The sequence below is a fragment of the Denticeps clupeoides genome, chromosome 1, assembly GCF_900700375.1.
Source record: "Denticeps clupeoides chromosome 1, fDenClu1.1, whole genome shotgun sequence".
In the NCBI taxonomy this organism is placed as follows: Eukaryota; Metazoa; Chordata; class Actinopteri; order Clupeiformes; family Denticipitidae; genus Denticeps; species Denticeps clupeoides.
Window position 1 is genome coordinate 15,925,486 of NC_041707.1, and position 26,765 is coordinate 15,952,250.

The 26,765-nt window shown below is 40.6% G+C and overlaps 2 protein-coding genes across 10 annotated transcripts in view; both read left to right on the forward strand.

Moving 5' to 3' along the window:
- Window positions 1–719, forward strand: part of atxn2 (ataxin 2) — a 28,460-nt gene extending 27,741 nt beyond the window's left edge. For all 6 annotated transcript variants that reach the window (XM_028983917.1, XM_028983900.1, XM_028983908.1 and 3 more), the window contains one exon: window positions 37–719. In XM_028983917.1, coding sequence (XP_028839750.1) covers window positions 37–65 — 29 coding nt within the window. In that variant the 3' untranslated portion in view covers window positions 66–719. The remainder of the gene's footprint in view (window positions 1–36) is intronic.
- A 4,629-nt stretch (window positions 720–5,348) lies between these two features.
- The window catches only part of LOC114796037 (TBC1 domain family member 10A-like), a 28,899-nt gene continuing 7,482 nt past the window's right edge, over window positions 5,349–26,765 (forward strand). For 2 of the 4 annotated variants that reach the window (XM_028989875.1, XM_028989901.1), the window contains exons 1-4: window positions 5,349–6,129; window positions 15,714–15,813; window positions 16,395–16,502; window positions 16,577–16,683. In XM_028989875.1, coding sequence (XP_028845708.1) covers window positions 5,933–6,129; window positions 15,714–15,813; window positions 16,395–16,502; window positions 16,577–16,683 — 512 coding nt within the window. In that variant the 5' untranslated portion in view covers window positions 5,349–5,932. The remainder of the gene's footprint in view (window positions 6,130–15,713; window positions 15,814–16,394; window positions 16,503–16,576; window positions 16,684–26,765) is intronic. The other 2 variants (XM_028989883.1, XM_028989890.1) reach the window with 2 other exon arrangements.

Below are 26,765 nucleotides of genomic sequence, written 5' to 3' on the forward strand. Positions count from 1 at the left end.
GTTTTGTTGTTTTTTTTTCCTCTCTTTTGTGTCCAGTGCAACCTCACCATCAGCAGCAGCTATAGTGCAGGATCTGCAAACTGCAGCAGAGATCCCTGACGATGCTCTTCTAACCCACAAACCTGGCCCCTAAACCACAGATAACCCTTGCGCCTGAGAAAATGGGCACTAAAATTACATTGCCCCTGTTCCTCTTGCCCCTGATTTGAGTGCTAACAGGCAAAGCTGAGATGAGATTTTAACAGACTTTTTAACAGGAAAGGACCCTACTACCACATGACTGATTTCAAAGGGGTGGTGCATTAGAACTCCAGGAAAGAAGACACTAATTGCAACTCAAGTCCGCATGCCAAGGGAGTGGGCGAAAATAAATAAATAAATAAAGGTTTAAAAACTGGAACTTGCATTTCATCTGCACCTTGTAAGTTACCACTCTTCTTCCAGTGTATACACAGTATTAACGTTACTGTTAATTGCTGCTACTATTGCTGCGTTCAAGACATGGGGTTAAGCACTAAATGGGAAAAAAAACAGAAGCTTCCTGTATTTGGCAATGTTTGGCAAAAACAGAGAGGGTTATTTAATTAAGATGGCAAGCCCCGATTCACTTGACCGTTGTACAACTGTTAAGTTAAAGAAAAATAATTAAAAAAAACTTTGTAGATAATATAAACAAATTCCAAAAAAATAAAAAATAAAAAAAAGTTTTAAAAACTGAATTGTCTGAAAGCTTTTTCTTTGTATGCTGGATCTGTTTAATATCATCACTACCAATGAGGCCGAACATTCACTATAGACAACTGCTTAGTCTTTATCTGGGTCTGGGCTGCATGGGGGCAGGGCAGGGACTCGCCCACAGTGAGGCGCACACCATTCACTTACACATTTATGCTTATGGACAATTTAGAGTCGCCAAACACATGGGGTGAGCATTCAAACTCCATACACACACTCACTCAAAGTGAGCGCACACTGTCTATTGTTTAAAGAACAATACAGGAACCTAGAGGATTAGCCTGTGATCAAATGTGGTTAAATGCCCCTGCATTAAATAGTGAAAGAAATGTTTTTGGCCTGAAATTTATGTGTATGATCGTTTAGAATTTTGCAGGTGAATTTCTCACCCAGCCAAGCAAACCATACCATATGAAAGTTAGCCAGTGAAATGTTTTCCTCCTGTTACTGTGTTCAGAGTATATAAATGTAATCCAAAGTGACTAAGTGTAGATCATTCTTACAAACCCAGTCAGCCAATGGCCAAATATCTAGACAGCTGGGTCACAACCTCCCAGACTCTGGTGGACAAGGCTTACTCATGTAGGAGTACAGGCCAAAAGTTTTGACACACCTCATTCAATGTGATTTCTTTATTTTCTTGACCATTTATATTGGTAGATTCTCACTGAAGGCGTCAAAACTATGAATGAACACGTGGAGTTCTGTACTTAACAAAAGGTGGAGACCTGGCCTCCACAGTCACCGGACCTGAACCCAATCGAGATGGTTTGGGGTGAGCTGGACCGCAGGGTGAAGGCGAAGGGGCCAACAAGTGCTAAACACCTCTGGGAACTCCTAGCCTAGCGGGTAACACACTCGCCTATGAACCAGAAGACCCAGGTTCAAATCCCACTTACTACCATTGTGTCCCTGAGCAAGACACTTAACCCTAAGTTGCTCCAGGGAGACTGTCCCTGTAACTACTGATTGTAAGTCGCTCTGGATAAGGGCGTCTGATAAATGCTGTAAATGTAAATGAGATTGCGCCTAGAACACACAAATGAATGAACTAAGTGGGACTAAGTGAAACTGGCAAGAGGCTAAACAGTGTCTTTGTACCACTAAAGAGGCTGTACGTCTTAATGTAAGAATTTTGCCCATATACCTTAGCACCACTTAACATTTTAGCTTGTGTGTGCAATCTCCATCAGTGGAGATTCTTTCATATTTTGTCAGCTGATAGCTCACATTTTGTTTCAGTGCATGAATGGTTTCACACTGGAAAAAAACTAAGATGGCTCTGATGTGGGCTCAGGGAACAAAACATTGAAATTTTGGGTCCATGGTCAGTAAACTGCCCGGACCTTAATCCAATGGGGAACTTGTGGTCAATCCTCAAGAGGCGGGTGGACGAACAAAAACCCACAAGTTCTGACAAACTCCACTATAAAGGAATGGGTTGCCATCAGTCAGGATTTGGCCCAGAAGTTGACTGACAGCATGTCAGGGCAAATTGCAGACGTCTTTAAAAAAAAAAAGGCCAAGACTGCGAATATTGACTGTAATTTTTAATAAAAGACATTGAAACTTATGAAATATTTGTAATTATACTTCAATACACCACAGAAACAAGTGACACAAATATAAAAAAAAAAAACTGAAGCAGCAAACTTTGTGAAAATAAATATTTGTCAATTGTCAACTTTTGGCCAAGACTGTAGACCAGGGCTGTCAAATCTCACGCACCGGCTGGCCAAACACCACTTGATATCGATGCCAGAACAGCCAGAGAGGTGCTCCCTCCTGTACACACTCCTCTATGGTAGGCGGCACAGCTAATAATGCTGCACTCGTCTGCAGCTGAAGAAGCTGTGATTGGAAGTAGGATCAATGGCCAATTTAGAAGAAGAGGTGGCAGAAGAAGATGTCTGAAGTGTTGAAGAAACCAAATTATTATGCTAATATGCCTATGAAACAAGCACATCTCGGCTGGGTCCTGGGAACTTACAGGCCAATAATAATAAAAAAAAGAAATGGCCTACACAATAGCCAATAAGAAAATAGAAGTATTGTATCTGGGCAAAATACAACACAACCACCAATGAATAGGTATACTGGAATTGTTTGTGTTATTTTGATGTAACTTGATTTGATGTAACATTAAAACAGAAGATGACTTACTCTGTGGCCGAAGTGATGCTTGACGCGCCTATGGATGGAAATTTACGGAAGATTTCATTACACGCCTTCAAAAAGGCTAGTATCATCCCTCTGATATTTCCAATTATAGACCAGTCTCTCTCTTACCTTTTCTTTCAAAAATCCGAAAACCTAGCATCTATAATCAGCTTTCAGCCCAATCAGCCCAAATCATTCTGGTTTCAAAACTGCCCACTCCATAGAGACTGCTCTTCTGGTGTTACAGAAAACTACATGAAAACTACATGCGCTAATCTTTCCGGGCCTATCAGCAGAATTTGACAGTCAACCACAAGATGGGGAACCACATCCACATCTGTACCTCATTTAGACCTTACACATTTTACTTGGTATCTGATGGAAGATGAAATCAGTGGTATAGCACATACCAAGTGGACACTGCTGCTGTCCAGATTCAGCAGAAGTGTAAAGATCACGTTCGGCAAGGCAACTGAAGCATTGCATTATGGGATCTGCAGTTTTTGTCTTATTAGCACTTTGTATCACCAAATCATAATAATAAATCGATATAAAGTGATATTGCAGAATGTGGCCGCGATTTAGACACCCCTGAAAAATAAGTCATTGCAAAGTTTGCATACATTACTTATTTTGCCATACTTAGATTTAGGGGTGTGTATTGGCAAGGATCTCACGAGACAATATATACCACGATACACAGGTCATGATACGTATATATCACGTTATATTGTGATACTGTACATATTGTGATATTATACAGACCACTGAAAAGGTAAAAACAGAGATGAAATACAAGATGCTGTAATCAGACCAAATTTGTATACAAAAATATTTGATATACTTTTACTAATACAATATCACCACGTAAAATATCACGATATAATTTTGTATTAATATTTTCTAACAGCCCTACTTACAGTAATCTATTAATAGCTGATGAGGCTGTGATTGGAATAAATTAGGCCTCATAGGAATATGGGAATAAAGGACCACCCATATTTCAGGATGTCCAGGTCAATTTGGGATGGTTGGCAACCCTATTTGAAAGTGAAGTTTTACATTTATATTTACATTTAAGGCGTGCTTTCAAGTTACCATCGATGAAGTGATCAATTCTGGTTCACTAGGACCCCAACTATGAATACAATCTTTTTATTTACTCTTGTTGTAGATTCTGTACATAAGTTAGACAATAAGAACTTTACAAGTTAATCTAAATATTCTTTAAAGAGGAAGGTCTTGAGCTGCCGTTTGAAAATACTCAGTGACTGAGCTGTTCTGACCTCGAGGGGAAGTTCATTCCACCACCGAGGGGCCAAGACAGAGAAGAGTCTAGATGAATGTTTTCCTTTCACCTTTAGCAATGGAGGGACCAGGCGAGCAGTACTGGAGGCTCAGAGTATACGAGGTGTAATAAGGGCTGTGATGTAGGATGGTGCTACTCCATGTTTGGCTTTGTAGGCCAGCATCAGTATTTTGAACCTGATACGTGCAGCTACTGGGAGCCAGTGGAGGGAGCGTAGCATTTACAGCATTTATCATTTACAGCATTTACAGCATTTACAGCAGAGGGGTGGTGTGGGAGAATTTGGGATGGTTGAAGATCAGTCGTGCTTCTGCATTCTGTATTAGTTGTAGAGGTCGGATAGTACATAGTGGTAGGCCAGCTAGAAGGGAGTTGCAGTAATCCAGTCGTGAGATTACTAAGGACTGAACCAGTAGTTGGGTGGCCTGGGTTGACAGATAAGGGCGGATTCATCTGATATTGTAGAGAAGGAATCTACATGAGCGGGAAAGGTTGCTGATGTGAGTCAAGAAGGAGAGTTGGTTATCTATTGTTACTCCCAGGTTGCGGGCTGTTGCAGAAGGAGAGAGCTGTGAGTTGTCCAGGTAAATAGCAAGATCCTGATGTGGTGAAGAATCTGCTGGAATGAATATTAGTTCAGTTTTGGTGGGACGTTATTGTCATTGTGAAACACTGCAGCACAGCACATGGTGCTACAAAGAAAGGTGACCTTTTAACCAGTGGGCAGCCATGACAGGCGACCGGGGAGCAGTGTGTGGGGACGGTGCTTTGCTCAGTGGCACCTCAGCGGCACCTTGGAGGATCGGGATTCGAACCGGCAACCTTCTGATTACGGGGCCACCATTGCCCTCAGAGAGCACGAACGCAGCCTACACAATATATACAGGTGTCACTTCGTAACGTACAAGATTGTAAAAAGTGTGTACCCTTTTTTTTTTTTACCTCACAAAGGTGATCAAATAAAATGGCATAATGGTATCCCTTGATGCTTCGTCTTCGTTTGTTATTACTAGCCGTCGAAGAAGCTCGCTTTATTGAGCTTGGAACCCCGTCCCAACATGGCCGCGACCCCTAAAGGAGGGAGGGCGATGTTCCGAGAAGCCCCGGATGCTGTGCGCGCGTCACGTGACTCGGGCCGAGAGTCGCGCTTCTTTCCACACGCTCGTCTTGTCTGGTCGTTGGCTGTCAGCGTTCGCCGTGAACCACAACGCGAATGAAATTCTCTCACCGCCAGCTAGCCAGGGCGAAAGTGGGAAGTGGAAGCTCCGTCTCTCTCAAATTCGCCGCGGCGAGAACTCGCAAAGAAAGCGGCGTTGGCCGACGCGTTCAAAGAGGAACTAAGGCGCCTGCTGGCTGGTAATTCTACAAAAAAAAAGTTTACTGTTTACCTAGATTTCCCTGCCATGTAGCGCAGACAGGTCCGATACAACTTAATAAACGGAACCTTTTCACGTCCAGCAGAACGTCGAGATGAACCTGTGAAGATCTTCAGTGTCAGAATTGTATTTATTCATTAATTAAGATATTCATCACCCTTATCGTTGCACATGGGGTCTTCAAGCTGTGGCACCCATGCCTCTGAGTACCCTGGTCACTGCAGTGGAAGAAACGATGCTGGAGACGGTACACTAATTTAGCACCGAAGTTCTCCATCCTGAAAGTGGAAGAAGGGCGTCTGCAGGGTCGCCTTCTGCTGTCTTGTTTGTGAGGGGGTGCGGATTTACAGACATGCTGAAACTCCAGCAAGGGAATGGACTGCCGTCCGCAGACTCCAAAAGTTCCAAGGCAACCGCTGAAAGCTTGACTGAACCAGAGGGCCCGTCCCTCGGATCCACATCTGACTCCGAAGTCAACGGTTCCGCCATCAGTGAGAGGCAGGCGGACAAGTATGGGTTCATCGGTGGGGCGCAGTGTCAAAACCAGGCGTAAGTAACTGAGCATCTTGACTTTGTGGGATTTATTCTTAGTGATTTCAAAGCGAACTGTAGAAGAATGTAGCTTGAATCAATGGCATTAAACCCCAGGGGAAGTGGATTTTACAGAGAGGGAGACTGGTCAAAGACCAAAGTGAAATATTAACTTGTCATCGTAATGCTGATACAACACTTACACCCCCCACAAACAAGGATAAAATCTCTCCTGCCCCAAGCCACTGTAGATTCAGATTGAATAATGCAGATACTGAATTTGTATGGTTAGGTGACTAAACTTGGCTGAATAGTAAATGTCTATAATAACCGTAACCCTCCAATATTCTCCAATTGTCCATTGGCATGAAAAGAATAAGGTGACCAGGTACAGGGAACAGACATATTGTCCCATGCTGTCTCTGGTGAGAAAGAAGACATGGCATGTCCTCTGTTACTACTGTCACAACTACTACCTCATGTCAGACTAGACTTCATTACAGCAACACACTTCAATACAACGGTGTCCTCATAAGGACGGGGCTTCGTTTGCTGGCTGAAGCTAAATTTGGTTTTGGATTTATTGTTAATTGTCATTCATTACTCAGCACAAGGGCAGAGAGATTGCATTTGTGTAAATAGAGGCCGTTGCTATAAGCAGTACGTTGTGTGCCGGGGTGAATGTCAGCAGTTTGGATGTTTATGGATGTCACTGTTCATAACACAGCAGCAATATTCAAGTATAATAATAATTTGACTCAAGTTCCTGGATTTGGCCGGGGAGATTGATTGATATATGTTTGACTGGCTTATTATTTTAGTTATTATTGCATTAATTAGTTTATTTTAATAATAATAATCAGCTAGGTCACACTTCTGCCAAGTAATTTCATGAATTGACAGTCTGTGGCATAAGTCCTATCAGTATATAAGTGTGTGTCTAGTGTCTATCTCAGGGTGTACAATGAAGTTCTGCTTAGGGTCTCCTCACAGTTAAAACCTGTGGCCTTTTACTGTGGCGAAGTTTCAGAGAGAAGATCGGTTGTGACGTTCTCTTTACCTGTACACAGCGTTCTCGCTGATGCAGTAAGATCTTGCACAGTTGTCTGTAAGATCTTGCCTGCTTGGCCCACATGTGTGGCTGAGTGCGGGAGGAAGAAAGTACAGGGTGGTCCATTTATATGGATAGAAACTTGTAAATAACTAATGAAAGAATAAAGTTACATTAAAACCATGCACATCATTGTTTTTTTTTGGTGAAATTACCAATAAATTTGATGTCACATGACCCTCTTCCTATTGGAAAAAAACAAAAGTTGGATCCAAGATGACCGACTTCAAAATGCCCACTATGGTCAATGCCCATCTTGAAAAGTTTGCCCCCTCACATATACTAATGTGCCACAAACAGGACGTTAATATCACCAACCAGTTTTATTAAGGTGTATCCATATAAATGGCCCATGTACAAGGCACGGTATATTTATGCCCACTGAACTTCGTTCACTTCGAAGTGACAGGGTGCAGCTTGGGTGGCTCTTTTGGATGTAAATATTTATGCCTCAGTTGGATGGTCATTTGCTGGTTATTTATGTGCAGTTCACCGTGTTGTTCCCAGGGGCTTGTTCCCATCTGAGGTGCCACTGAGCAGAGCACCGTCCCCACACACTGCTCCCCAGGCGCTTGTCATGGCTGCCCACTGCTCATCAAGGGTGATGGTTAAAAGCAGAGGACACATTTTGTTGTGTCACCGTGTGTTGTGCTGCATTGTATCACAATGACAATCACTTCATTTTCACTTTCTTTTCCTATTTGCTCTTTTGTTAAGTGCACTATGTATGTAAACCCTGTGTTCCATATGCTTTCATATCCATGTAAAATGAACCCATGTATTAGGGTTTCCTGATTCATTCTTAATAAAAACATATAATTTGTATTCATGTCTCACTCTAATCTGAATCAAACAGCATGGAACTAAAGACATTGCCCCATGAGACCCAAACATCCTGCAAAATCTACATTTCAAGGACAAGGGATCAAATGCAATTGGTCCTGGTGCCCTTACAGAATTAGATATATAATCTGTTTACAAGTGATTTGTAATAAACATACTCTCCATTTAAGCAATATTTAATTTCCCCCTTTTTAATAACCCCATGGTGTTATCCAGCTCCCTTATTGAATCTAACAAATCTAACAATGTGAAAACAGTAATGCCAGGATACCATACACTGGGAATCACAATAAATCCAAAGACGAAGAGTTATTTTAATGAAAAATGTACAAAAATGTTTATATGCTGAGACATAATACATTTAGTAATATCATGCAACAATTTTTTATCTTCAAAATAGGACAAGACAATTGGGACAAGACAAAATAGCAAAAACAGTAATTATGATCAGTAATTATGATCAGGAATGTCTCCCCTTATGACATCATAAGGGGAACGGTTACTTCCAGTTTCTCATGCACAGATAATTTCCCACCCCTCTATGGGCAGAGATTTGTGCCAAAAGAATCTGAAATTGAATATATTTGAAAATGTAATACAAATGCGCTTCCCATACCCCTCCCCTAAACTCCACTGACCTTCATGACTTCCAAACATGCCAAGCATTCAAATTCCTCGGTGATTGGATGTGAAAACGAGTGAGATGATGTAGAATCAGTGGGTTAATTTAATTTTTGTCTGGAAAAATTCTGACGCGACGTTCTGTTTATGAATGGTTCTGATGACGTCATTGCTTGCTTTGCTCATTGTCCCACCTCTCTCCTCCTTATTATCATTTAAAATGAAACACTGAGATGGCGTGTCCTGGGGAAATCTCATTGTGTAACCGTGACTGTAATTCTTCACCCAGGACTAATTACGGAAAAAGACTTCAGACCTTGTATTCATAATAGGGGACCTTTGAAGAAAATTGCCTATATGGTGTGACTTTCAACGAGTGGTGCTCAGTTGTGGGATGGTTTGTTTTGTTTTTTTGAAGTGGTTTTTCAATTATGTTTAGCCCTGAATGTTTTTAAGCACTTCTCCACATTTAAATAAATCATTTGCTTTTTTCTGATCCAGTTTTCTTCTGACTGCAAATCTGAAGAGGAATCTCAGGCCCATGAAGACTGGGGCTGTTGTTAAGTGTCTTGGCCCTCGTATTCTTGGCAGTGGTTTCAAGCTTTTGTTAGCTTCTCTGTAGCAAATGGAGGCGTCTGAATGTGAATTTGGCTAGTAAACAGTGCGTCCTTTTCAAGGAAGTCTTACAGGACTGCAAAAATGGACATTCCTTGAAAGCTCCCAGTCCCTGCTAGACAAATAGCACTGTCATTCATAAATGTTAATATTACAAGTGAGCATATGCTGTGTGTACGAAGCAAACTAAACAAAACTCCATTGAATGACTGTCCTTCTTTAAAGTCATCAGGCTTTCATAGGGCTATTTTTTCTGCTAGATAATTTTCTTTTGTATGGGACTGTTTAGCATTCCTGGGTTGATACAAACTTTTAGAGTTTGTTGCTGGGGAAATTCAATGAAACTACATGTGGCAGCCTATCATGTACAGGCTTACCTAAGAAACCATAAATTCCACCAGCCATTAGTTTTAATTTAGTCTCTGAAAGACTTGAACCACCATCATACCAGCTGCCCTCTTGATCCTCTTATAGGTCACTGTAATTCCTGCAGGTCTATATAAAGGTAAGTAGGTTTGAGGTGCAATGGAGAATACATTCTACCAGTACTTTTGAAACTTCCTGTTTTCTAGAGTTTTCGCCCGCCTGGTGCCCAGCTTCTTCCTGCAAAGGGCAGGAGCGGACATGTTCTATTCTGTATTCCTGTATTTGGTCCCTTTGTCAGTTGCTCCCTCCATCATGCAGGAGTTGTAGGGTCCCATCACCATTGGGGCCTGGGTGGATGCCAAACAAGAGGGGCTTTCCCTCTATTGTTGAGGCCTTATAAATTCTGGTCTTTGAAAAGCTGTCTTGACACACAGAGTGTAAAATGTGTGATTCTGTACGGTTTTACAAACTAAAAATTTAAGCTATTTGGTAGTTATTTATTTGCTGAAAGATCTCTTCACTTGAGGACAGTTAATTCTTCCCTCTCGACGGGAATGGCCCGCACTTACTTTAAAAATAGGTTTGCTTAAGAGGCATGGTGTTTTAGTGGGTGGAGAAAAGAAGATTGAACGTACCCACACAGTTACATATTTTTGCCAAGATGGTGAAGTTGGCCCAGCTGCTGCATCTCTGTATCTAATGTTTAGCCTTCCCTCTGCCATTCTGTTGTTGCCTGGTCATTTAAATATATTGCTTGCACGAATGTCATCAATATGTAGTATAAGATTACTACATAGTGGGGATTTAATAAAATTGTTACTGGCAGATACTCTCTGACTGAATAAACATCATGACACAGAGGTTCTTTAAACACTCATGAATTCTCAACTCCTACAGGCCTGGGAATTGGCAACCTCTTTACACACCATAACAGGCTCTATGTTATGATTACAAGTGCCACATGATTTCTTATTTAGATCTCTTTATTAATCACAGTGGCTTACTTCAGAACAGCGTGACCTACTTCTATGCATTAGCAGCTATGAGCAATATTAGCAATATGAGGCGTACAAAGGAGACTGTTTGCCAACAATACATCCCATATATAGCGATGTAGAGTCTACGCCGATTTTATTTACCTATAGATATAGCACATTGTTTTTTTTGTTTTTTTTTAGCATTCCTTGTGAACAGACTTAGCAACCTATCCCCAGATGTTAAACCTCACCCAACCTTGCTTTGGTCCATCTGTTCCTGAGACACTTGACATTGGCATCTGCCTGCCATTGCTAATGCGGTCCATATTAATCCATACAGATTGAATGGAATAGTGATTGGATTAGTGTGTGTTTTAATAACTGCAAAATGTTGTTCAAGTGTGTGTGTGTGTGTTTGCTCTGCCTCATTTCAGTCTTATTTGTGAGGTGGTTGTAGCCTAGTGAGTAACTCACTCCCCTATGAACCAGAAGTCCCTAAAGTCACAGGTTAAAAATGCCACTCACGATCATAGTGTCCCTAAGCAAGACACTTAACCCTGAGTTGCTCCAGAGTGACTGTCCCTGTAACTAGGGCTGAATAATAAAAAAAAAAAAACATTTATCATGATTCATTTGACAAATCGCAATATCAAATTAAATTACGATTATTTACTGTATCATGCGTATTAATAACTGTAGCATAACTTTACATTGAAATTCCGCTGTAACTAGCATACCAAGAGTAGAGGACGAGCATCCTAAATTGGCATTGCTTTAACATGGGACACATCTCATTGCTGAGCATGACTCTCTGTCATACAGGGAGTCACAGCAGCACAACGTGATACGACAAGGGGTGTCGTATAGATGTTCATCTTTCATAATGAATATTTAAAAAATTAAGTATTTTCCTTGTCTGAAAAATGTATTGTGTACAGTTTTTGGTCTATGGTTCCATGCAAATCCATAAAAAGGCCTGTTGCTTTGGATAAAAGTGTAAATATAAATGTATGAGTGGTAACGCTACAGGGCTTATCATGAAGACAGCCAGGGTCTTTCAGTGAGCATTGCTGGCCTCTTTTGTGGTGTTTGTATTTGCAATGTTCTGCATGTAGTAGGAGTGTAGTTTACATTTATTTCAAATGAAAAAACCAAGACGATAAAAATCGCTTCTCAAATGTGTCAGTTTATGGTTCATAGAATAATTCCACCTTGGATGTTCATTCATTAAAAAGGAGCTCTATCCCATCCCAAGATGGCAGCTCTGTTGACTCATTCTGTCCATTAGATGGCCCCATTCAATGCGACGTCTAGTGTATATATCTATGGCATGGGCAACAGTTAGGGTTTTGCACATCACTGCACTGAGCACAGCAGAAGGGCGGTGTGCCACTTAAAGTTGAAATAGGTGGGTTTCAGTCACGTGGTTATGTGCTCGAATTGTAATTGCTTGATTTCTAATGGAGGGCTCTGTCAGTACCCAATCAGTACTACTTGTCTGATCGGTTCCATGCATGCAAAGCCCTGAAAGCCGCCATGTTGCTGCCCGATTGGTTCTCATGAACTTTGACTGACTAAAACGCATTTCAGGATCCACACATAAAAGAAATGATAATATTTTCAAAATTTTGATCTGAAATGCATTGTTTATCACTCAAGGTCTAAAATATCCTACATTTGAATTCTTTTCATATAATTTTTTTACATGGAAAACTTACATCAATCTATCTCTGACATGATAAATATTGTGATTCTTTTAGGTAAATATCATATAAACTGTTGCAAGTAGAGAAACAATAAACAGTGTTTTTTTGGTTTAATAATAATAATAATAATAATAAAGTGGATAAAGTGAAGTTATTGTCATTGTGATACACAGCAGTGCATACAGTGAAATGTGTCCTCTGCATTTAACCCATCACCCTTAGTGAGCAGTGGGCAGCCATGAGAGGCGTCCGTGGAGCAGTGTGGGGTGATGGTGCTTTGCTCAGTGGCAGATTTGGATTTGAACCGGCAACCTTCTGATTTTTTATCTGAACACATTCATAGACACACTGTTAATGTACAGAATTAGATCCGACTGTGCAGTAAAGTCGTATATGTAAGTATTTTTTACGACCTGGGACTGATCAGGCAGCAACTTAGCAGCTTTCGGAGTGTGCATGCGTGTGCATGGGTGGAACCTATCAGGTGAGTGGTGCAAATAGAGTACGAGGACAGGAAGTTATTGGAGTAAAGCGTTGCAGATAGTCTATATTGTACAGATAGCGATACAGGCAATTAATTAAAAACATATGTTGGACGTGACTCGTTTCTCATTGTCTCATGAAGATGAGTGAGTTTATTCAACTATGACTCCTGCACTCCGTGACGCATTTTTGTTCAAGCCATAAAATCAAAGCATTGAAGCAGGCAGGGATTTATCTGCCCCTTCGAAACACACTAGGGCTGCATGATTATAGCCAAAATGATAATCAAGAATATTTTGATCAATATTGTAATCACGATTATTTATCATGATTTTTCATTATTTTAGGTAAAACATATTTTTATTGCACATTCTATTTTAAACAAACAGCAAGTGAACAAGGCTTTTAGTTCAAAATGAAACCTGAAATAAAAATAAATAATAAAATAGTTTACCCAAGACAAGGGGTTAACAAAAAATTAAATAAATAGCAACTGCCGAGTGCAATGATAAAGTGCAAACAAATGAAGGAAAAAAAGAAGCCTATGCAGAAAAGGCACCTACTACAAGGAACAGGAACATAATTCAGGCCTACCGATAAAAACTAGCCTGTCAACGTTTTCTGGTTTAAGAGATGAACGTAGGCAGGTCTCTATGAATTTTTATTTATTTTTTTTACTTTTAATTACACCAGATCTCCAGTTGAAAGCAGGAGTGAGTGAGTGAGTATTTGGTATTATGAAATAGGCAGTAGTAACCTAGTGGGTAACACATTCGCCTATGAACCAGAAGAACCATTTCACTGTGTGCACCGTGTGCTGTGCTGCTGTGTATCACAATGTGTATCACTGTGTATAACTTTCATCGTGTCAATAAACAAGACACTTAACCCTGACTGTCCCTGTAACTACTGATTGATCAATGATGCGTAAATCATTTGTGTAAATGTACGTGAGTCTGAGCCTATCCAGGTGACCAGGGTAATCCTCCACCTGGAGGGAGTGTGTGTTCGTGCCTCTCCCCACAAATCGCGGAACAGAAGCCAAACAGCTTTAGCTGTTTGCATCTGGGTTGCACATCCTGAGGGATGTCTGTTGATGTGTTGTGTGTGTATGTGTCTGTGCATTTGTTTCCTGTTAACTACACCCAGTCTGATTTAACAGCCTGCTTTACTTAGCAGTTGTGTGCATGGTTTGCATGTTTTCTCATCTTTGTGTTCACGTGAGGCGAGGGGTGACTGAATTCATAGAGAAACACGCGTCTCTCAGTCCCTGTCAGCCAGCTATAATATAATACAGGGTGTGTCTGTCAGCTGCTTACAATAAAGGCAGACATTTCTCTGTGTGAGAGTGAGTTAGAGAAGGGAAAGGACTATCTGAGCTCTTTATCATGAGAGGAAATCTGCTTCTTATTCGACCTACTTCTTAAACCAAAAGATTGATCAGGACAAAATAAACACAGGTTTGCTTTAAAGGTGCATTTCAAGGAAGGTATTTAGCATTTGGAGAATATGGCCCACTGTGCACATGTGGGATTAACAATATCCGCATTGTTCACTAAACAGTGCCAGTCTGCATTTCTTCCAATTGCAAATGATAAATATACAAACACACAAAAAAACACACAAAAAAAAACAAATTCTGAGTAATGTTAATATTTTGGGGTATCTGCTTTATCTGCCCAGATGCCCTTCATTTGTAATTTGATAGTTATGGTGTTAATATCAATTTGAGTCTCCCCGGAGACACTCAGGGTTAAGTGTCTTGCTCAGGGAAACAATGGCAGTACGTGGGTTAGAACCTGTGACTTTGTGGCCTTCTGGTTCATAGGCAAGCCTATTACGCACTAGTCTACTACCAGCCCTACTATATAAGTATATAATATATACTTTTATTTTTAAAACCCATGCATGGATTAGTAGTACTTGTAAAAGGACTTTGTCTTGTTTATTCATGTCTAGTTAAGTGTTGTAAATGTTTTGTTAGACTGCAGTGATGCCATATCTCTCTGAATGTATTATTAGATTGCTTAGGGTACAGTGTAGAGTCTCAGCAGTAGTGTACTGTTAGTCTACCTCACCCATACGTGGGCATTCTGAACTGACCCAAGACCTAATCCTGCATGTGTACTGGTTATATTAAAGGGATCTCCTGATCCTATTTTACCAGGATGTTGTAGAATGTGCTACTGGAATCCCTACTCATAATCTTTGTGGTCTGGATAGGTGTGTGCACAGCAGTTTTGTTTGAAATAGCTAAAAGTATTGTAAAGGGCTGCCTAAAAAAGTGTGTGACTCAAAGTTTATAAGACAAGTGTCATGTATCTGCCTTCTATAAAATATATTGCATACCTTTCACAAGAGGATGCACACAAACTAATTTGTATGTAATGATTTCTATCCTGTAAAGCTTCCAATAGTGTCTTGCTGTAGGCACTTTGTGTGTATTCAGTTAAAGAGTGTATTCAGTTGAAACGGCAGTGGTGGCCTAGTGGTTAAGGAAGCGACCCCCGTAATCAGAAGGTTTCCGGTTCGAATCCCGATCCACCAAGGTGCCACTGAGCAAAGGACCGCCCCCACACACTGCTCCCCGGGCGCCTGTCATGGCTGACCACTGCTTACCCAGGGTGATGGGTTAAATGCAGAGGACAAATTTCACTGTGTGCACCATGTGCTGTGCTGCTGTGTATCACATGTGACAATCACTTCACTTTTAAGAAAGAATAGAAACAAAACATTCAGAAGTTTTGCTTTTTCACTGATTCTGGAATTGAATTTGAATTGAATGAGCTAAGGTACCTTTAGATTACAACAGTAAGGTAGTTTTGTAGTACTTTTCACAGACTTGTTTGTTTTGTAATTCTTCTCCCCTATTTTTGGCAGTACTGAGGACATCCCTCTGGAGGTGCTGAGACAGAGGGAGGCCAAATGGCTTGAGATGCTGAACAGCTGGGACAGGTGGATGGCCAAGAAACACAAGAAGGTCCGCTGCAATAGAGAACAGAATGATTGCTCTTTCACTCACTGGAATTAACCGCTGAATCCTGAGACTCCACATGGCAGACACAAATACCAATCATACACACATTCAAACCTACAGTCAATTAAGCATCACAAACCCACCCAGTGTGTATGCGTTGGAGCAGCAGAAGGAAACCAGAGAACCTGAAAGAAACATGTAATAAACACAAGGAGAGCTTGCACACAAACGCAAACTAAACACACAAAGCCAGGATCTGGATTTGAACCACAGCGCTAAAATAGAAATTTTACCTAAACCATATCAGTGGCTAATTTCACTCTGACTACTAAATAATTAAAACTCCTAGGAGTTGTCGGTGGCTGTATATTGTGCTTATCCCTTGGGTGTTAAACACTTAAAATGCAGGCATCATCACCATAGACAGTTCCTCTTAGAATATGTTTTATTGTTTGTTTATTTGTACCAGATGCTATATGGAACCAACACATGGAATTTAAACTTTATTGTTCGTGATTTTTGCATTGCATGGGTCTTCTTGTTTTCCATTATCAACAATGTCGATTCCTTTTGCCCTTTCTCAGGTAAAATTTCGCTGTCAGAAGGGAATCCCTCCATCTCTGCGTGGACGTGCGTGGCTCTACCTATGTGGGGGCAAAGTCAAGAAGGAGCAGAACCAAGGCAGGTTTCAGGTCAGTGCTTGTCTCAGCGCATGCACGCACCCTTGCAAACAGTGTATGTACCTTGCTTTTGTTGTGTGATTCAGGATTTGGACCAACAGTTTGGAGACCCACATTGGGTGGATGTGATTGAGAAGGACCTTCACAGACAGTTCCCCTTCCATGAAATGTTCATGGCACGTGGGGGACACGGGTGAGTGCTTCTGTGTTTTCACATCTTTAACCAGGAAATAACTAGCATGTTTCAACATGCTATGAAATGTATTGTTATATAACAATGTGATACACTTTATTACATTGGGTTTACACTGGATTTAAACTGATTTACAACTTTCTGCTTTTGCAAAACTGTTATCCATGGGTCAAATGTAACCTTAAAAACAGCAGGCTTAGAAGGCAAGATAAGATAATATGATCCTTTATTAGTCTTTTTTTCTAGAATGAACACAATATAATGTTTTGTGCAAGACTAAAGTTACCACGCTTACTTACACTCAACTACACGATAAATAAGTATTGTTGAATTGCGTTTCATTACAAACATCATTGTCTCTACTGGGTTGAAACCAATTCTGTGGATGGTTTGTAATCACTAATGAAGGTTTACTTGATACCCAGCGCACAGTACACCAGTAAATCTGGGCCATGTTCCATATCCAAAATTCCCATGCACTCTGCAGTCCCTCTAGGACATTGCAATGTTAACAATTAACGCAAATTCAGCCAATCAGCACAAATTCTTTGTGCTTTTGCCAAATCACCACAACTTTTTGCAATTTTGACCTGTGGCATTACATTTACAGTATTTATCAGATGGCGAGTATGTTGCCCACTAGGCTTCCACCACCCTGCAGCACTTCCTGCATTTTGCATCAAACGTAATCAGTTTCACTTCATGTTACTGAACACGTGCAAAAGGAATGCTGCTCATTTCTGCCGAAGATCATGCACAACAGATTCCAATGGTTCTGCACCATATACACCGTATATTTTGTACCGTATACAATGTTGTGGTGGAACACAAACAAAAAAAAAACTTTTTCTACCACAAAGCGCTCACGGAGAGTTGCAGACCAGCCGAGGCAGGCTGACTGAATCTGTTGCAAGTGTTTTTCTCACAAGAACTTTTTCTCTTGTGACGAAGGTGCAGCCCTTTTGTTTTTGCAGAGATTATTAGGGCCTGTCAGCATGACAGACCAATGATTATCCCCTGCAGGCAACCATCAAAGCTAGTGACCTGGGAGTCGAGGCCTTGCCGGGATATTTATCTCGCCAACGTGTTTATAATTTTAGTTGGAAAATTTGCTTTTTAGAGTTTTGTGGCCAGACAGTTAGACATACAGATGGTTTGGGGTGAGCTGGACCGCAGAGTGAAGGCAAAGGGGTCAACAAGTGCTAAACACCTCTGGGAACTCCTTCAAGACTGTTGGAAAACCATTTCAGGTTACAACCTCTTGAAGCTCATCGAGAGAATGCCAAGAGTGTGCAAAGCAGGAATCAGAGAAAAAGGGTGGCTATTTTGAAGAAAAAGAAAATAAAACATGTTTTCAGTTATTTCACCTTTTTTTGTTAAGTACATAACTCCACATGTGTTCATTCATAGTTTTGATGCCTTCAGTAAGAATGGTCATGAAAATAAAGGAAACACATTGAATGAGAAGGTGTGTCCTAACTTTTGGCCTGTACTGTAGAATCATCAAAGATCTTGCCTTACCCAACGTTTTTACATATGTCTTGCCTCGGCTCATCTTATGGATCATGCACAATGTTGAAAAAACAAAAACGTGTCAATAAGATGAGAAAAATTCATGGATTATTTGGGCCTGTCAGTATGACAGACCAATTTTTCATGTGTTGCAACAGGTTTTTGGCACCCTGTGGGTAGCTGTCGAAGCTAGCGACCTTGGAGTCCTGCATAAATTGGGATTGGTTTGACATATGGCTTGCCTAAGTGGGGTCTATGGGTCGCATGCAATTCCCCCAAAAAGTTTATAGAACACTTTCATTATTCTAGTCCAAAATTAGACTTTTTTTTTTTTTTGGACTTTGTGGCCATATGCTTACACATACAAAGATGAATTTGACGATGACTTGTAGATCATGCCAAGGCCGGCATTTTAACATATGGCTTGCATAGGGGACCTGTAAAACAGTCTGCTCCTTCTGCCACTTTATTACGAATGCCTTGTCTTTCGGCCATTTTATTAGGAAAACACTTTCACCTATCGCCATCAAATTTAATATGCATGTGTATCTCAATTTGCCTGCGAAACCCAAATGCTCTGCCCAGCAAGAAGTGAGATAATCTGGATTGTTTAACAGTTTAAATTGTGAAACTTTTTTTGATAATGGTCGAACAGTCTTGAAATGGCAAGGAAGAAAAAAATATCATAAACATTAAGGAATTGACGTGAAACTTCACAGAAATATTCAGTATTGCACCATATTCATATCCATATGTGAATTTTGACACCTTGGTATAGCATCACCAACTCACCAAGAGAAAAAGTATTTTGCACTTTCTTTTGTCGTTCATCAGATTAACATGAAATTTGGTCAGTAGGTTGTGAACATGTGCTTTATGAAGTGTGTAGGAATTTTTGATACGTGTAACAGATTCTAGCCTTTTCAAAATGCAGGGTACAAGCTGTGATTTTGCAGTAAACAGTTCTTTGTATTCTGTAAGAATACAATTCTGGAGGTAGTCTGGGCGCTTGATTCAGTGCATCGAAGAGAACGAACAGAAGCAGCGGCAGACTGTGGCATTGTACAACTGGTACAGATATACATGGTTATAGTAGTACATTTGTGTAATAGTGGCCCGGTACTTTAACTAGCACAGCCTAGGTGACTGTGTAATAAATTGAACTTAATAATTGACACTGTGTCTGGGATTTTTATCAGAAGGCCAGAATGAACAGATGTTTTTTCAGCTTAGATTGAAACACTGAGACCGAGCCTGAGTCCCGAACACTGACCATTAATGCCCACAAACTATACCGATCAGTCAAATGTGACGTGAACCAGGAGTGGGCTAGTCCCTTAATTCCAACAACATTCTCTAACCTGTCGAGGAGAAATAGTGTGATCAATAGTGTCAAACATTGCGCGAAGGTCAAGCAGGACAAGCAGCGAGATACTGCCCTGATCAGAGGCCAACGGTACACTTTAACCAGTGCTGTCTCAGTACTATGATGAGGTCTAAATCCTGAGTTATCTACTTCATGAATGTTGTTTGAGGAACCAATCAGGCAAGTGGTAGGAAATGGGCACTGACCCATGCGCTGCACTTAGTAAACCCGGAAGTGTGCAGCAACCGGAGGATTACTGTCAGATTGAAGGGTTGTTTTATTTTATTTACTGTGTTTACTTATTTTTTTAAGACCTTTAAACTCTAGATTTAAGGATTACTAGTCATTTTGAATTAGGGGTGCAACTAATGAATATTTTACTAATCGATTAATCTGTCGATTATTTGTTTATTGATTAATTGGAGAATCGGATGAAAAAACATGCTGCTCCTTGAGCAATAACTAGAAACCAAAATTCCATGGAAATTTTGATGGGCATTGGTTGCAGCCGCGTGTGTGGCGTCAACAACTATAGTAGCCGATGGAACAGGCGTTCAAATGACTAGGTGATGTTTGGAACATGCTCAAAAATTAGCATGTTAGCATGCTAATGCCTGGAATGTAGCATGCTAATGCTAACATGATAATGCCAAAAATGCTAACAGGGCATGGCCAAGATGCGTCACGTTAAATTTGGTGATGTTTAGAGCATGTTTACAAATTAGCTTACTAACATCTAGATAATAACTAAAAGCAAGTTTTGTTGGCCTTTGGCCTCGCCTCGACTCCTGTAAATAATTTGGAGACAGCTGTGAAATCCGAACTACAGGCACCTCACCTGTCCTCTCCAGCTCGCCGCACGTGGGCTGACGAGCTCGCTGTTTTGTTGTGGAGGAGAAATTGTCTAAAACGTCTGCTAGAACGTTACGTGGGATTTTTTGTACACTCAAAAAACGGGCCACGCGTGACGCCTGGTCCACAGCGTGGTCCGTTTTAGCGCATACAAAAAAAAGCCCACGAAACGCGTGGTCGTGTTGAGCACATGCACAAACAACTGCTGGCTGCCTGCTTGCTCTGGTGGCATTAGAAACAACGTTCAAAGCGGCACCTTTTTCATAAATTTGCATGTTGCAGGCGAATTATGGCCCATATGACCTTGTATCTTTCCTCTACCTCCACGGTTTGTTTGTGCTCTGCCCTGTCTCTGCAGGCATCAGGGCCCGAGAGAGACCAAGCGTGTTCGCTGCACTTTGTGCTCAACTAATTTATTCTGTAATAATCAAATGTCTCCGTGTCGCGCGACACAATGAATTGATTATGAAATTCGTTGCCAACTCTTTTAGTCGATTTAATCGATGCGTTGTTGCATTTTTGATTAATTTTTTTAGAAGCTCAAATGTAGTACTTTTTAAGGATCCACGGAAACCCTGCCGTGAGAGACTGTCATTTTCTGCAGTAGGCTGGTATAATCAAACGTTGGCCAAATGTATATCGCATACCGCCTATATCGCACAGGCCAAATTAAATGTTTCCTCTCATCCCAACCTTTCATGCTTCGCTCATTAACACAACGGCCAATGCACACCAACATTGCTGAACATCAGGACAAGTTCAACATTGCACATGCCAAAATTCTTATTTCTGTCTTTGACTGTGTTGCGTGGTGGTGTTAAACTCAGCTGTTGATCAGTCAGGCTGCAGGCGTCCGTGCGTGAGTCTCTGTCTGCGTGAAGTGTTGTAAGAACTCCTCCAGGGGGCGGGGCTTATGTTGCAACTCCTCCAGGGGCGGGGCTTAGGTTGCTGTACGAGTGAGAAGGATTCAGATTGATATGCAGTGAAATCCTTTTGCGACTGCATTTTACCTCAATACTGCAAATATTGCAAGTAGTCAAGTGAACAAACATGCCAATATTGCAAACATAACCAAATATTACAATTTTATTTTTTTAAACAGGTAGGGTGAAGCTGTGCAAATGTGTAAACTGAAAATTTGTGCAAAATTCTGGGGGGGATAAGAGTCCAGAAGTGATTGAAAGGGAGAGGGGTTCCCTCACAGGAGAAGAGGAATCAAATGGCTCACAGTTTCAATGAATGCTACATCATTCTGGACATATCTACTGCTTTACAATAACATCAAGGGGCGTTGCACCATGTTTACGATGGCCTGTTAATCACCACTTGCTGTTATATTATTGTTATTAATGTTTGTTTAAACCATATACAGTCATGTGACTGTTGTACCTTTACATCACCAACAGTTCTGAAACATTTGTCATTTTCCGCTGCATCAAAATAGAAATTAACGTGAATATGTGGTAAATTATTCCTCAATATGTTTATAAATACACAGTAAAAACTCCACTGCAAAACAAAGTTAAATTAAGTAAAACTTACTCTGTTCGGTGTTAAATAACAGTAATTAATTCCATATAGGTATAAACTACATTTTGAGAATACAACAAACATCTCTCATATACAAAAACTCCACCATTTTCCACAGGAAAAAAAACAACCTATAAGGAAGAATCAGTTGGTTCAGCTTCAAATTTAACTCTGATTTGTGGTGAACTCTCTGTAGTGTTCTGGCATTTTACTCATTAATCACAAACACTACTTTTTTTTTATTGTTATTTTTTTTAAGTTATTTAAAAATTGGGGTTATTTAAGTTATTTAAATTGGACAACGAAGAATTACCTTAAACTGTCAGAGAAAGAACCTGAATATCCAATCATATATTAAGTTTGTATCTGCAGGGGTTTATGCTTATAATATTTCTTTGACCAAGAGAAAGCTATTTTATAAGTGTAAGGATGGACACACCTCCCCCTGCAGACAGCTGTTTTGCTACACAAAAGGCATGCTCCCATGATGTCCATCCTCACAGAAGCATGCCTTTTGTGTTGCAAAACAGCTGTCTGCAGGGGGAGGTGTGTCCATCCTTACATAAGCAACATCTTTAGGATTATTAAGTTAAAGATGTCAAAACAGAATTTGTCTCCATTTCTGGAATGTGACGCTTTAAAAAACGCAACAAATGAAAACACAGAAAGCAATAAGCCAGAGAAGCAGAAGAAGCATGTGACTTTCGTCGGATGTGGCAGCTTGTCCGATGACGATGTAAAATATGCGAGGAAGAAAGGATTTTTTAAGAGGCAATAGTATAAAAGAAGGTTTATGAATAACGTGCTGATGTCAGTTTTATCCTTAGTTATTCCAGTGGTGACTCTTGTACTGGTGATAATAGTAGGACCCCTGCTTTGATTTGAGCGACCATTACCATCGCTGAGAATAGACCGTATGTGTCATACATGCCAATACGTAAAAGTGCCAGTGATCAAAGCACCGTCCCCACACACTGCTCCCCGGGCTCATCAATAAAATCTTTACTACATGAAAGAGTACACTGTACTATGTATTAAAAGTGAGTTTTGAACAATATTTACTATTTCTTTGTGCCACATTATAGTCACCAACTTCAGATGTTTATAAAAAGCAATAAAATCAGTCAACTACAAGTCAACTGAATTCCTTTTTTCAAACATTGAGCGCTACTGCAGGTTTTACGATCACACAAGCTCCTGTACTGGACATTGCTACTGTCACAATGCCAGCACTAGCAAACGTTAAAAGGGCGTGGCCAAGATGAGTCACAATAAATTTGGTGAGGTTTGGAGCATGTTGAAAAATTTGCATGCTAATGCTGGCATGCTAACATTAAAAATGCTAACAGTGCGTGGCCAATATGCATCACGTAAAATTTGGTGAGGTTTGGAGCGTGTTGGAAAATTAACATTAGCATGCTAACATAAAAAGTGTTAACAGGGTGTGGCCAAGATGCCTCACATTAAATTTGATTCCTAATATAGTGGCTAAAGGACTGGACGTTCCTAAAAAAGTGGCCAAAGGACCGGGCGTTTTTAATAAAGTGGCCAAGGACCGGGTGACCTTAATAATGTGGCTGATTGAGCAGGCATCCTAATGAAGTGGTACATTGAATTACAGTGCTGGCGCTGCTGCTGTATCAGTACACCTTGTAGGGCCCCCTTTGTTGGCAATGACACTGTAGCAGTATCACTTGTAAGGGGCCTTGTTTTAAAAATGCTACCAATGCTAAAATTAACATTCAATCCATTTCAATTGGGAAATGAACCTGTTTGAGCGTTAATAGCTCGGCCATGCCCACTCCGATCACTTATAAAAGTAATAGCACACTTCACACAATAAAGTAAAAATTTTTGATTTATACCTTGCCAGTGTGCGTGCTTCAGTATGACCCACCGAAAAAATTCTAAAAAAAAAAAAAATAAAAAAAATACTAGAAATCAAAATTCCATGAAAATTTTGACGGGCCTGTCTGGGCGTTGTTCGCAGCAGCGGGCGTGGCCTTCAGAGCTGGTGTCAGCTGTAAGAGCATGCGGTATAACTACAGTAGCCGATGGAACAGGCGGTCACACGACTAGGTGATGTTTGGAACATGGTAATTAATTAACATGTTAGCATGCTAATGCTAGCATGTGACCATCAAAAACGCTAACAGTGCGTGGCCAAGATTTGTCACGTTAAATTGGGTGACGTTTGGAACATGTTGAAAAATTTATAACGTCTGAAATACTAACAGGCCGTGGCGAATATGCGTTACATTCAATTCGGTGAGGTTTAGATCATGTTAAAAAATGAACATTTTAGCATGTTAATACTAGCATGCTAACAGGGCATTTTACTCATTAATCACAAGCACTACTTATTTTTTATTTTTTATAAGTTATGTTTCTTTTAGTTATTGCATTGTTTAAGTTATTTAACAATTGGGGTTATTTTAATTATTTAAATTGGATAACAAAGAAATACCTTAAACCGTCAGAAAAAGATCCTGATTATCCAATTACGTATGAAGTTTGTATTTGTGTGGGTAAAATGTTCTTTACAGTTGTTCTTATAATATTCTTAATTATTTAAATTGGACAACGAAGAATTAACTTAAACTGTCAGAAAAATAACCTGATCATTATACGTATAAAGTTTGTATTTGCGTGGGCAAAATGTTCTTTACAGTTGTTCTTATAATATTCTTAATTATTTAAATCCTAAAGAAACCCACTGCTGATCCTACAGACATTAACAATTACAGACCAGTTTCCCTCCTCTCATTTCTATCCAAAATCCTTGAGCGCTGTGTCTACAACCAGCTATCACTCCATCTATCACAGAACAACCTCCTGGATCCTAACCAGTCAGGCTTCAGAACAGCTCATTCCACCGAGACTGCCCTTTTGGTGGTTACCGAGCAGCTACATGCAGCCAGATTGGCAAAACTGTCATCAGTTCTTATTCTCCTTGACCTCTCTGCTGCATTTGACACCATTAACCACAAGACTCTCTTGTCAATCCTGAAGAGGCTTGGAATTCGGGGCTCAGCATGGCAGTGGTTTGCTTCCTACCTTGATGAGCGATCTTACCAAGTAACTTGGAAAGGATCCACCTCTACCTCACGTAGACTCTCCACTGGTGTACCTCAAGGCTCGGTGCTAGGTCCTCTCCTTTTCTCCCTCTACACGAGATCACTTGGTGAGGTCATTTCCTCACATGGATTATCCTACCACTGCTGACAACACACAACTCCTCTTCTCCTTTCCTCCCTCTGATCTACATGCTGCTACCAAAATCTCTGCATGTCTAACCGACATCTCGTCTTGGATGGCAGCCCATCACCTCCAACTCAATCCCACCAAAACTTAACTAATATTCATTCCAGCAGATTCTTCACCACATCAGGATCTTGCTATTTACCTAGACAACTCGCAGCTCTCTCCTTCTGCAACAGCCCGCAACCTTGGAGTAACAATAGATAACCAACTCTCCTTCTCAACTCACATCAGCAATCTTTCTCGCTCATGTAGATTCCTTCTCTACAATATCAGACGAATCCGCCCTTATCTGTCAACCCAGGCCACCCAACTACTGGTTCAGTCCTTAGTAATCTCACGACTGGACTACTGTAACTCCCTTCTAGATGGTCTACCACTATGTACCATCCGACCTCTACAACTCATACAAAATGCAGCAGCACGACTAATCTTCAACCTTCCCAAATTCTCCCACACCACCCCTCTGCTACGCTCCCTCCACTGGCTCCCAGTAGCTGCACGTATCAGATTCAAAATACTGATGCTGCCCTACAAAGCCAAACATGGAGTAGCACCATCCTACCTCACAGCCCTTATTACACCTCGCACTGCACCTCGTATACTCCGAGCCTCCAGTACTGCTCGCCTGGTCCCTCCATCTCTGAAGGTAAAAGGAAAACATTAATCTAGACTCTTCTCCGTCTTGGCCCCTCGGTGGTGGAATGAACTTCCCCTCGAGGTCAGAACAGCTCAGTTACTGAGCACCTTCAAACGACAGCTCAAGACCTTCCTCTTTAAAGAATATTTTGATTAAATTGTCATTTTCTTGTTGTCGAACTTTGTGTACAGAATCTACAACAGAGTGAATAAAATAGATGTATTCATAGTTGGGGTCCTAGTGAACCGGAATTGATCTCTTCATCGATGGTAGCTTAAACACGTTGTAAGTCGCTCTGGATAAGGGCGTCTGCCAAATGCCGTAAATGTAAATTGGACATTGAAGAATTACCTTAAACTGTCAGAGAAAGAACCTGAATATCCAATCATATATTAAGATTGTCTCTGCAGGGTAAAATATTCTTTGCAGGGGTTTATGCTTATAATATTCTTAATTTTTCTTTGACCAAGAGAAATCTATTTATAAGCCAAATCTTTAGGATTATTAAGTTAAAGTTAAAGATTATTAAGTTAAAGATGTCAAAACAGAATTTGTATCCAATTCTGGATGATTTAAAAAACGCAACAAATGAAAACACAGAAAGCAATAAGCCAGAGAAGCAGAAGAAGCATGTGACTTTCGTTGGATGTGACAGCTTGTCCAGTGACGATGTAAAATATGCGAGGAAGACAGAATTCTTTCAGAGGCATCTTAGGAGGAAATTTAAGAAGCAAAGAAGGAAAAGATGGTTTAGGATGCTCCTGATAACTGCAGTTGTTCCCTTCACTATTGCAATAATGACTGTTCCACTGTTGGTGTTATTAGGAATCCTACTTTGATCATTTTACAGTAACAAATTACTATTGCTTCGTTACTCACTGTTCACAACCCATTTGCCGTCAACGTGGAAACTTCTCTTGT